Source organism: Cynocephalus volans, chromosome 7 (genome assembly GCF_027409185.1).
Source record: "Cynocephalus volans isolate mCynVol1 chromosome 7, mCynVol1.pri, whole genome shotgun sequence".
NCBI classification, from domain to species: Eukaryota; Metazoa; Chordata; class Mammalia; order Dermoptera; family Cynocephalidae; genus Cynocephalus; species Cynocephalus volans.
In genome coordinates, this window is record NC_084466.1 from 97554276 (window position 1) to 97566494 (window position 12219).

General features: G+C 55.2%; 1 protein-coding gene across 3 annotated transcripts in view; it reads right to left on the bottom strand.

The window, feature by feature from the left end:
* Positions 1-12219, bottom strand: part of CDH23 (cadherin related 23) — a 372185-nt gene that overhangs the window by 64177 nt on the left and 295789 nt on the right. For all 3 annotated transcript variants that reach the window (XM_063101657.1, XM_063101655.1, XM_063101656.1), the window contains 4 exons: positions 8421-8570; positions 7308-7436; positions 6179-6307; positions 5224-5451 (listed from right to left, as the gene is read on the bottom strand). In XM_063101657.1, the coding sequence (XP_062957727.1) occupies positions 5224-5451; positions 6179-6307; positions 7308-7436; positions 8421-8570 (636 nt within the window). The remainder of the gene's footprint in view (positions 1-5223; positions 5452-6178; positions 6308-7307; positions 7437-8420; positions 8571-12219) is intronic.

Consider the following 12219-nt stretch of genomic DNA (forward strand, 5'->3'; position numbering starts at 1 on the left):
AGGGCACGGGGAAGGGAGAAACCCTCAGCTAACCACTGAGCCCCAAGGTATCTTGGAGGAACTTAGCCAGTCATATATGTGGCATTTGAGCAGATGCAGTACATCCCTCAAGAAGCAAAGCTAAGGGAATGGTCCAGATTTATTCATGCTGGGCCAGAGAAGCCTGGCCTGCTTGGTGCGTAGCACAGGGAAAGGGCCAGGCTGGGGTTTCCTGAGCTCAAGCCAGGGGAAGGAGGGTTCTCAACAGCAGCAGGTCCAAGTTTAATAAAAAGAAGAGCCCTCTGCCCTAAAGACCTGAGGTGAGCTGTTAGGAGCAGTGTCCCCAGCTCATAGACCATCATGGGGCCACTGCTGGGGACTTACGCACCAGAAGTGGGTGGTGGAAGATTTTCTGTCCTGCCTGAACAGGAGGCTTGGGCAGGTCCTCACTAGCCTGAGAAGCCAGGGCTTGTTATCTGGGATTGTATTACCTGCTGGCATGATTCAGGTGTCAGGGAGGCTGTGGTCAGGCCCTGCTCCCCTCCCCACCCTTCTCTATGTGCCTCTGAGGCTGGGCTTGGCTCCTGACCTCCCACTTGCCTTCCGTCCTGCCTCCCTAGGACCAGCCCTTCCTCTTGCAGGGGCCTTCTGGACGGACACTTAGACCTCTCCCCCAAGCCTGGCCTCCCTGACCATGGACTGGAGCTGGCCAGGCAGCCAAGGCTGCACAATGACTTCCCCTGGCCGGTTGGCACACCATTGTGTGGCAGGCCTCAGGCTGGTCCGGATGCCCTTGCAGCACAGTTGTTCCAAGGCTGGGTGTTAAGGAGCCAAGGCTGGGTGGAGGTGGTCAAGGCTGTTTGCAGGAAGGTCCAGCTCTCAGGAAACTGGTGGGGTGGGGTGAGCAGGGAGAAAGGTAGAGATGGGGGATCAGACACAGGGTTTCTCTTCGCTTTGTGGGAGCTCTTGGCAGCTGAATCCCAAGCCCTCTGCTTAGAGACCCTCATCCTTTAAGACAGAGATACAAATGATTCCTCCTCCAGAAAACCTTCCCTGGCTCCTGGCTCTGAGCTCCTGGCACTCCATCACATCACAGAGTGTCAACTCTCTGTTACACATCTATTCCCCCACCGGACTGAGGCTCCTGGAGGGCAGACCTGTGCCCAACTCATCTCTGGCTTCTTAGCCTCTAGCTCAGGCCTGGCACGTAGTTGGTGTCAAATGAGTGAATGAAAGAATCTTACATGCCCTTGTCCTCCAGGAAGGTTGGTCCTGTGCCAGTGAGGGCTGGCTTGAGTCCAGGCAGATAACTGCGGGTGGGAGTAGGAGGACGTGTGCAGGCCTGCTGGGCTTCTCTGGACAGATCTGGGCCGGGCGGCACCTGCTCTCCCATCCCCGTTAGACCATGTGCCGTTTTCCGGAATGTCAGGCTGGCAGCCTGATGTTGCTCAGGCTCTGGTGGCTCCAGGAGGGGTTGGGATGTTTCTCCTTCTTCGCACACCCATCCAGTGAAATCTGCCCAGTGGCAGAGAAGGGTTCTGTTTTGGTCACCTCCAGCTTGGCCCTTGGCTCTGTCCTTGGGGACACTCATGCTCCTGAGGGGTCCACTGCCCAGAGGTGAAGTTCTGGTCAATGGAAGCAAATCTTTAAGAGTCTGGCGCTCCTTGGAGACAATGCCAACTTGCCAGCTTCTGCCCAGCCCCACCCTGGCTCAGTGAGGTCAGAAGGGAGTGGAGGGGGCTCTTGAGAAAGAAGCGGGACTGGCCCCTGGGGCGAGCCCCAGATAGAAAGTTGTGTGGAGGACATATAGCTAGAGAGCACTGCCCGCTGCTCTGGGTGCTACCCTGGGCCTGAACTGCCTGCAGCTCCCAGAACCTACCCTGATTATTGCTTGCTCTTAGGCCTTTGTTCAGGCTGACCCCCAGGTCCAGAATATGCTTGCCCCCTGGGCTGTGCTAACATGACTGACTGATAAGACTCAGTCCAGATGTTGCCTCCTCCAGGAAGCCTTCCCCAAGTCCTTCCCAGTGTCCGCTCTGCACTGTGATCCCCACGTGGATGTCCTCATGGCTTCCTTTGCTCAACTAAGTTTCTTTAGGCTGGGGACCACATGATCTTCATCTCTGTGTCTGCAGCACCTAGCACATAGCAGGCTTCGGGGAACACTGGCTGACTGAAGGAATGAGTGAATGAATGAATGAACAAACATGGCCTTAGTGCTAGCTTACTAAACTATGTTCCTGTGGTCACTGTACTTTTTCACTGATGTATCTGCTGCAAAAATCAAATAATAGAGATCTTTTCCCAACTTGAAGAAGCTGGGGAAAAAATTGAAGAAGGAATGGACTCTTTTCGACTTAAAATTTTTCTCCTGTAAATCCTTTTCAGGTTGGTACCTGTCACTGTTTGTCTGTATTATAGTCTGGAGAAGGCCAGGGTCTGATTCAGCCCAAGAGGCCATATACTGATTCCCCCAAAGATGGCCTCTGGAGCCCCATCCCAGATCCTGGTCATCCTGAGGGTATTCTCTGGGACCTTGGGGAGCAAAGCTGGTGATGACCAGGATGAGGAGGGTGGATGCCACCCAACTTCCCACATTCTCACCAGGGAGCTGGGACAGGCTGAGTTCTGCTTCAAGGAGGGCCAGAATGTCAGGGATGGGCGTGAGACGAGGGAGTGTTTATGGTCCCCACGGGGCTGGGATGAGTCTCTGCAGAGGGTCTGTCCAACAGATGGAAAACCTTTCTTTTCAATCCCAAGTTTTGCAGGAGCTGTTGGGTAGTGGCCCACATATTCTAGGCTGGTTTTCCACTTCCTCAATTCCCCTTTCTTCTGGGGACCAAAGGAAGCCTGATTTTAACTCTAAACCTCAGCGTCTCAGAGTCTTATGGGTCCCATCGACTGCCTCCCTGGGAAACTCTAGGACTGTGGGTATGTGTGGGGGTGGGAGTGGTGCATTGACAGGCCCACGTCAGGATGGGGAAGGGTAGTGTGGCAAATGCGGTCAGATGCCCCTGCAAACTATTCTCTACCTCTTCCTCACTAACAGAGTTCTGCTTTTGTATGGGGCAGTGATGTATCTGGTCCCCAAGTAATAAATAAGCCAATTATGACAATCCTGTCCCTCATTTTTTCCAACCTCTCTTGTAGCTAGGGTGTCCATGTGACCCACTTCTGGCCACTGAGACATAGAAGAGCTCTGGAGGGTGGCTCGGGAAACCTCTTGTTAAAGGTTCAGAAGTAGCTATCATGGCTCTTTGTCTTTTTGTCTTCTTCCTTCTTGAATGCTGACCTGATGGCTGGAGCTGTAGCAGCTCTATTGTAACCATGAGGAAAAGGCCAAGAAACATTAGCTCTAACTTCACTGAGAATAAAATCAACATTCCTAATTCTCTTTAAAGTTTTTGCTATGTGAGAAAATTCATTCTGATTTATTTATGACTCCATAGTTTAAGTTTTCTGTTCTTTGTAACCAAATACATCTCAAATACTATTGGAGAGATGACCAAGATGGTTCACCCTGAAGCTAGGTGCAGTTGAGGAGAGGTTATGTCAAAACTGGGTCCTTCCATGTCACCACAATAAATGATGGCCCTACCTGCCTCTCTATTCTCCCCCCCCCCCCCCAGTTAGTAACATGTATCCTGCAAATGTGCCTCTGTCTGGCCCACTGGGTGTGAATGGCCAAAGTGATTAGTGGTGACACTGGGAAGCCCTGGGGCTTAGGATGCCCAGAGGGTCAGAGCCAGTCCCATTTCCTGGCTCTTCAGAATGTGGGTTCATTGGCCCAATTCCTACCACCCTTGTCAGAGACACTCCAGATGAAGAGCCCAGCCCAGACCTGCTCTGACCCCACCTCCCATAGTGCTGTTGTCAAAAGGGAGGGGTGTAACAGAGTCAGCTGTGGAGGGGGAAGGGGACAGAGCTGAGGCCTCATTTACAATCAGCTCTCTTGGTGAGGAAGATTGAAAAAATGTCCCAAATCTGCTACCCTTGATTCCACACTCTGCAATGTGATTTTCAGCTCCTTCCTACAAAAGGTAGAGTTGATCTCCCCGCATCTTGAATCTGGCTGGCTTTGTGACTTCCTCTAGCTGACAGAATGCAGCAGAAGTGACCTTGTGCCAGTTCCAAGCCAGGGAGGTGGAAGGCCCTGCATGCTTCTGCCTTCCCTCCTGGGCCTTTCCAGCTCTGTATGAACACGCATGGGCTAGCCCTCTGGAAGAGGAGTCACCCGCCACCCCAGCCAACAGCCACCCAACTGACATGCAGCTGCACGTACACGAATGAGGGAGCCTGGTTGAGACCAGAACCACCTGGCTAAGCCAGGACCAAACTGCCAGCCTGCAGAACTAGAGCTAAATAAGTGGTGGCTGTTTTACGCCTCTGTGTTTTGTTTGGTTTATAATGCAGCATTATTGTGGCAATAGATAGCTGATACAATCTTTCTCCTCCTCATGGTTTACCAGTGCTTCCACGGACATGAGCTAATTGGATTCCCCAGACAACACCTACGAGGTAGATATTATCTCCCTTTTGCAGATGACAAAACTGATATTCTGAGAGGTTCCAACTTGCTTGTCATCATGCAGCCAGCTCACAGTGCTCTTGACTCCAAATTCCTTGCTCTCAATTTACACACGACTCCCACCGTAGCCCATCACTCCCAGTCACCATCCAGCCCTTGGGTCTGCACCTCCTTCTCTAACCTTGCAGACTTTAAACATTGCCACAGGCAGCAGCCCCATTCATTCCAGCATCAGTCTGGACCACAGACATCAGTCCCTTCCAGTCCTCATGTTGTGACAGTGTGTCACACCAACATGATGTAGGGGAAGAGGGCGTGGGGGGCCCTTTTCCATAAGGCACCACCATATGGATAGCATGTCCCACAGTGCATAGCTTGGAGTGTGCAGTGAGGCTGAGTTCAGCCCCCACCAGCTCCCTGGCCCAGGCCCCCATGTAGGGGCTCAACCTGTACCATCCCATAGAGCTGCTCTGCAAGAGCAAAGAAGCCTGAATAGAGGTTCACAGCAGCTGTAGACTAAAGGTACTAGCACCAGCTTTGCACACAACAGACTCCCACTAAGTACTGAGGCTGCCAGACTAACGGCACGATTAAGGAGTTGCCGAGGATTCACCCACTGCGTGGAATTCTGTTCCCACCAGTCTTGTTCCCCTCACACAGAAGGCGGAGCTGCCCTGGCCCACCCTCTCCTCCCTGTGGTCGCCCCCATCACTCACCGACAAGGTGGGAGTGCCCTCGTCCTCCACAGTGACCACCAGGTGGTAGAAGCTCTGGTGCTCGCGGTCGGGTGGGGCGGGCCGTGTGGCAATCTCGCCGCTGATGCGGTCCATGCGGAAGGTCATGTCCTCGTTGCCCTCGGTGGTGTAGTAGGACAGGATGCTGTTGATGCCAATGTCACGGTCGGTGGCTCTCACCTGGACCACAGCAGTACCCCCGCCAACGTTCTGGGAGGAGAGTGGGAGAGTGGTCGTTCTGGATTCAAGGCCTTTGGGGCAAAGTCTAGCACCTGCTCTTGGTTACCCAAAGGCCTCAGCTGGACCTCCCCAAAGCTTTGCTCTGTCTACCCTGGAGTAGTGATGGGGATGATTGGGACGATGGTGGCAAACATCCTGTGGGCACCTAGCACATGCCAGGGCCATGCTAACTTATTGAATCTTGTCTACAACCTAGAGTCAGGTACTAGTGTCATCCCTACTTACAGATGAGAAAACCGAGGTGCAGGAAGGGATGTGTGCAAGTCCACACAGCCAGTCAGTGGCCTGGGAGCCAGGCTGTACCCTATGTCATCTGCCTCATGAATGTCCAACCTGGCATGAAACCCAGCAGCGCCGGGCCAACAATTCTCCTGGAGTGACTCAACCTCAGGACTGAATAATAGACACATTTTTTTTAAAAAAGAAGCTCCCCCAGGATAAACCTCAGTTCCCTGTCGGGTAAAAGGCATCTTTTCTTCTTTCCCTCTTCTCTCCTTTTTTCCCTACTGCAAAAAGACACCGAGTTCCAGGACCCCAGCTAGGCATTAGGGACGTAATTTGAATGAGCCACAGTCCCTACCCCAAGTCCTGAGGGACTAGAGGGCCAGGCAGACATTTAAACGGGTGCTTTGTGGTTGGCTTATGCCTACTGTCCACCCCAGACAGCCAGCCGTGTCGTCACCGGAGCTGCCCTTACCTCATTCACACTGACATTGTAACCAAAGGGGCTCTCGATCACTGGAGGGTTGTCATTCACGTCCAGGATGGTCACCTGCAGGATGTGGTTCTTTTTCTGTGGAGGGGTGCCACGGTCAGAAGCCACCACCTGCGAGGAGGAGGATGACTGAAGTTAGGGGAAAGGGTGCATGGGGAGCAGGAATATAGACTCCAAAAGGGCTGTCCACTGGTGGGGAGGACTTGCGGGGTGAAAGGCTGGCCGGCCCATCCTTTCCCCGGGTGTCCTGGCCAGCTCAGGGATCTCCCCAAAGCTTTTACCTTCACCCCATGCTGCAAACAATCTTTGACCACTTCTTGTCTTACTTGGGACCCTCATTTGCAATCTGACTCCAGTGTACCCGAGTCTTTACCCCTGACTGTATTCTGGCATGTGCCAGCCCCTGACCTTGACCCTATGACCCTGGGCCTGCCACCTGACCCAGGGTTCCTGCCTTTAGCTACCCAGGACTCTATTCCATGCACTCAGATCTGGACTCTGGCAAATAGGGAAAGAGCCTCGAGCGACCTTTTCAGCAATGAGCTGGAGTCCTAATGATAGGTGATCCTGTCCCTGGGAGCCTCGATGCTGCCCAGATACCTCAGGGCAGCAGTAAGTACTCCAGTAAGTGCAGAAGCACAGCCCTGAGCCTCCGAGACCCCTCACTGAACATGCCAGCCACGGCAATTCAGATCCTCACACCTGCACTCGTTTCTCACCTCGGCAGAGGAAGGCCAGGTCGGGGTTTTTTGCCCATTGTACTGGTGGAGAAACTGAGGCCCAAACAGAGTAAATAACTCGCCCAAGGTCATGGTGCATTTGTGGAAGAGTCAGAGCTCTACCAGTTTGCTAGACTTTCTCTCCAGGCCCCTAAAGCAGGGAAGATACCTCAGCAGCTTCCTCCCGGGAATCCAGAGATCCTACCCAGCTCGCCCTGTCTGGGGTTGGCCTCACTTGGCCCTGAGGGGTGCAGCCTGTCCCGGTACTTGATGACAGTAGGGAAACTGACTGCCAGGGCATGCTGATGGCTGAGTCCCCTCCTGGATGGTCAGTTGTGACTGGTCCAGGAGCTGAGCCAGCCGCCTCTCAGCCCGAGGGGGCCAGTCCCCACCTTGAGGATGTAGTGATCCAGCTCTTCTCTGTCCAGGGGCTTGACCACAAACACTTCACCAATGGAGTCATTGGTGGTGACGATCTCAAAGGCCCCAGCGACATTTCCCGAGGCCAGGGAGAAGACCACCTGTGAGGGAGGAGAGAGAGTGAGGGGACGAGAAGGGGGAGGAGAGGTGGTCAGGTCAGGCCAAGGGGGACAGCCCTCTGTTCAGCAAGGGCTTCTGAGAATAGAGTGGTATATGTCCCTTGGATGGGGGTGGCACAGTGCCTGTGGCAGGTTCCTGGGCTTGGGGATGTCAGCACTGTGGCGTGGGGGTCAGGAGAGTGGGGCGTGAGCCCTGCGGCACCGACGTCTTCCCAGGGCAGAAGGAAGCAGCCACGTGCCGTGGACTTGCATGGATCTAGTTGGCGCTCACAACAACCCTGTTGGAAAGAGGCTGTTCTCTTCAGTTCACAGAGAAGAGGCTCAGAAAGCGACACAACTGGCCAAGGCCACACGGCCTGTAGATGCTGACATGCTTTGACCCAAAAGCCAGCATACCCTGGCCCTGGGGTGTGCAAGCCATCCTGAAAACCCCTGTGAACACCCCAGCAATGCGCAGAGCAGAGTGGTGACATCCAGGGTGCCTCTTCAGCCCCTCCTCCCTGCACTCTGGGGTATCCAAACCTGGGGCGATGGGGAGTGCCTCCTGCTGGGGCTAGGGGCCAGGAAGCAGGAGGGAGGAGGAGCGTGTCCTCTTGGGGCCCTGGGCCTCTGGGCTGCCACGCAAGGAGCCAGGTGCTGTGTGGTTTGTGAACGCAGAGGGGAAGGAGTCACCTGGAAAACTGAACCCCTCTGCTTTCACCTCGCTGTGGGGGCTGAGCTGTGGCTGGCCTTCAGACTCCGTGTCCACTCGACCTAGGTGGGACCCCCAGCCTCTGCAGCTCTGCCCCTTCTCCCTGAGCACAGACTGGGGCGGGTGCAGGGTGCCCTGCTCCAGGCCAAGGCAGGGCCTGAATGAGCCCCTCTTCCTGCTTTGTGCTGAGGATGGCTTAGGAGGTCCCTCCAGCTGAGGAGCTGGGGTAGCCCCCACTGACAGGACAAATCCTGGCTATTTTGCTTTGTGCCCACCTGCCCGTTGCTGCCAGCGTCAGGGTCCCGGGCCTTGACGGTGGCCACTCGCTGGCCCACAGGGCAATCCTCGGGCACGCTGACCACCGAGTCAGAGGTGAAGTCAAACCGGGGGCTGTTGTCATTCTCGTCCAGCACAGTGATGTAGACCTGGGGGAGTGGATGTGGTCAGACCCCCGATCAGTTCTAGAACATCAGCAAGCTTTCAGAGCCCACCCAGGCCTATCCCGATTTTGCAGAGGAGGCCCCGAGCCCATTTCTCCTAGTAGTCTGGGGTGGGGGCTGCACACACTCAACTGCTGGGGGCCAGGAGGGCGAGGGAAGAGGCCTGGTGGGGAAACTCTCAGAGGTGGTAGGGACTGGGAGAACTGGAAAGCTGGGCCCTGGCTAAAGGAACAGAGGCTGGAAATGCTGGCCTGGTATTCACATAGCTTCTTGTTTTTCAAGAGAAACAAGGAATTTAGATTTTTAAGTGAAATTACCTGACAAGTAATAAAAATTAAAGAAGAAAAGTATACACAGTCTGGCTAATATTGCCTGAAAGCCTCCTTGTTTGCAACCTGTGGATTAGAGGGAAGGAACAGGGCCAGGAGCAGGAGGGAGCCACAAGGTGACTTGGTGGTCCCAGAGTGGAGAGGGACAGATGGGGAAAGGAGGTGAATTTCCAACTGTCAGATAAACCTCAGGCACATGCAAGTAGCATGCCGAGAGCATGTTGTTTTGTGTCTATAGCTCAGGCTTCTCACGGAGAGGTAGGGTAGTGAGCCGAGAGAGAAGGCCTGCTGTGGGTGAGCCCTCCAGCCCACAGATGGTTGCAGGCCACAGAGGCTGTAGCCACAGGCACCCTTATGTTCACGAATGAGGGCATTGGGGCAGGTGGGAGGAGGCTCAGGTTTTAGGAATCCCAGGACAGGCCCCCTCCTCTGCTTACCCGGGCCCCGGGTTCAGGGGCTCTCGGGCCTGCCTGCCTCCCGGTTTGCACAGGACCCATGGGGAGGCTGCTGAGCCTCTCTCCACACTGCAGAGGAATTTCCATTTCATCCTCCTTCCTAACCAGGTTTCACTTCTTCTCGGTTCCAGCCACGCTCCCATGTCTTTAGGCAGCTGTGAGAACCACAGGGGAAAAAGCCCAGGCTTTGCGGTGACCAACTCCACCACTTACTAGCTGTGCGATTTTGGAAAAAGTTATCCAACCTCTCTGGTTTTCCACTTCCTCAGTTGAAAATCAGAATGAGAACTTCACTGGGATGCTGGGGGACATATGAGCAAACGAAAAGTTCAGGGTGGTATGCAGCAGCCCCTGTCCCCTCTTCCTGCCTGGCAGATATTCATGGTCTTGCCAGCCGAGACTGCGTCTGTTATAAGCTTTGGTCAAGGAGTTCCCTAAAGTCCCTGAGCCTTAGTCTGCTGACCTGTGAAAGGGGAAAAACAGTGCTTACCCCACTGCCGTCAGGGCAAACCGAACAAGGCCCGTGCGATCTGACGCCTCCCAGACTCCCCCCCTCGCCCCGCTTCCTCCCACCAGAGGGCCTCTGCACATGCCGTTCTGGCCTCGAAAGCTCTGCCTTCTTGGCTGCTTAACTCCTGTGCATTCTGCAGAGCTCAGCTGGGGTCACCTCCACAGAGAAGCCCTCCTTGATTTCCCGGACATCTTATTGTAGGCTCTCTTGGTGCATACATTTATTCCTCTGATAATCTGATCAATGCCTTCCCCTCATTATATTTTATGCTTGTGAGGGCAGGGGCTGTGTTGGATTTTGGGTTCGGGCTGTATCCTGAGCCCAGCCTAGTGCCTGGCACACACCAGGTGCTCCTGCCATGCCTGCTACTCTGATCATGATGATGATAGCAAAGTAGGGGTGAGTGGCCACTGGACCCCCCAGTAGAAGGGAGTCAGCCTCCGTGGGCAAGGAAGGAGGACAGTTGCCCCGGTCTGTGGGAATTGATAGGGGTTTGTGTCCTCACCCAGGTCCTCATGGTCCACACTTCCCTTCCCCACCCCCCAAAGGCCCGAGGGTGCTACTCAGAGCTCTCACAGCAGAGCCAACAACCCCTCCTAAGCCTGCCCCCTTCCTGTCTGCCTCCCCACCCTCCTGGGGCCTGCAGGGGCTGCTGGGGACAGGGAGGAGTCAGGTAGAGGTGAGCTGTGGTTTGGATTCCATCTCAGAGAGGAAATAGTGCCATCTTTACAGGGCCCCTCCCCCTGCCTCCACCCTAGCACCTCAAACAGTGTTTGGGGCTAACAGGGCTGGCGTATCTGGGGCAGTGGCCTCTGGGAGCCTCTGAGAGGAAGCCAGGGCATAGCAAGGGGTGGGGCGGGCCCTGTTTCCTGGAAAAGGGTGAAGCGACCATGGAAATACAAGGGCCTGAACAGGAGGAGCATGTGCTCTGAAGTGCCCATGCCAGTCACACAGAGGAAGTGGCTGCCTAGTCCATGCAGGGGCGTCAGCAGCCTCAGGTGGCACCCTGCCATTCCTGCCACCTGTCAGTCTCTCCCTGGCCTCAACTCCAAGACTCCTCATGCACCCGAGGGTGAGGGGCAACTGATCCCATTTTATGGATGCAGATGCCGAGGCTCAGTAAGACGGCCCCACTTAACCTCTCTAAGTCTCACACCTTCTGGCTGGGAACTGCAGGACACAGGGCACCCGCCCACCATCAGTGCTGAGAGCCCTGCTCACCAGCCACCCTCTGCGACCCCTAGAGGGCTGAGGGGAGCTGTGTGGGTTCACTGATGCTTCTAGCCTCACTTGCCCCTGGGTGTCCCCATGGATGGAGAGGACCCTTGGGTATGGTCAAGGCACAACTAGTGCCAGTGGAGCCGGGCATCTCTGGGGAGTCGTGGGGCCAAGGACTCCAATCAACTGTGTTTGGCTTTCATCCTGGACACTGGGTTGGCTTCTCTCCCTTAGGCTAATGGGAAAGGGACTTGGCGAGGAGTGACAACGTGGCTGTAACCAAGGCTGCTGATGTGCTAGACACTCCAGGTGGTCTTCAGAGAGTGTCCAAGCTGACTGGCCAGTGCCCGGGCCAAATTGATTGCAAGTGTTCTGATGACCACCTCAGCATGCCGTCCCAGTGGACCCCTCTCAGGTGGCCTCCCCTGGGCCTGCCCGATCTCAGTCCCCAGCCGAGCTCCCCTGCCTGCCTCTCTCTTCAGGCTGGGCCTCCGCTTCCAGGAACCTTGCCTGATGTCTCTGACCACAGCAGGCCACCCTCTCCCAAGTATCCCAGCATGTGGTCTCCCTGCCTTTACTTAGAGGCCGTCCTGAAGGTAGAGGCTCACCCTGCTGAACCCTTCCTGAGCAATCTCCAGAGCCTGGCCCTGTACACCCCACTTCACATGCACGTCAGTACAGCACGCTCCTCACACTAGCCCCCAAGGGAGGGGGTCCTTTTACAGGTGTGGCAGCTGAGGTGTCGGGACAGAATGCCACTGCCGTCGTGTACACTCATTCCAGGTCTAGTTTACAAAGTTCTCCTACCCGTGACCTCCCACTACTTTCATCCCATCTCTGAGGAAGTCTGGGCTGCTCCTCATTTTAGACCAGAGGATGGGAAGCACAGAGAGGTTAAGCACCTTGCCTGTGTCACACAGCCAGTAAGGAGCAGAGCTGGGACAAGGCCTCAGTGGCCCTTCCAATGGATGCTCCAGCTACTCCTTTGTTAGTGCACCCCCACCCCAGGACCCCTTGGGGACTTAGCAGACATGAAGGGCAGAGCTGGAGGCAGGGGACATGTCTGAGAGGGGCCTGGAGTCAGGTGCAATAATGGATGGACTGAGGAGGTTATGAAGGGT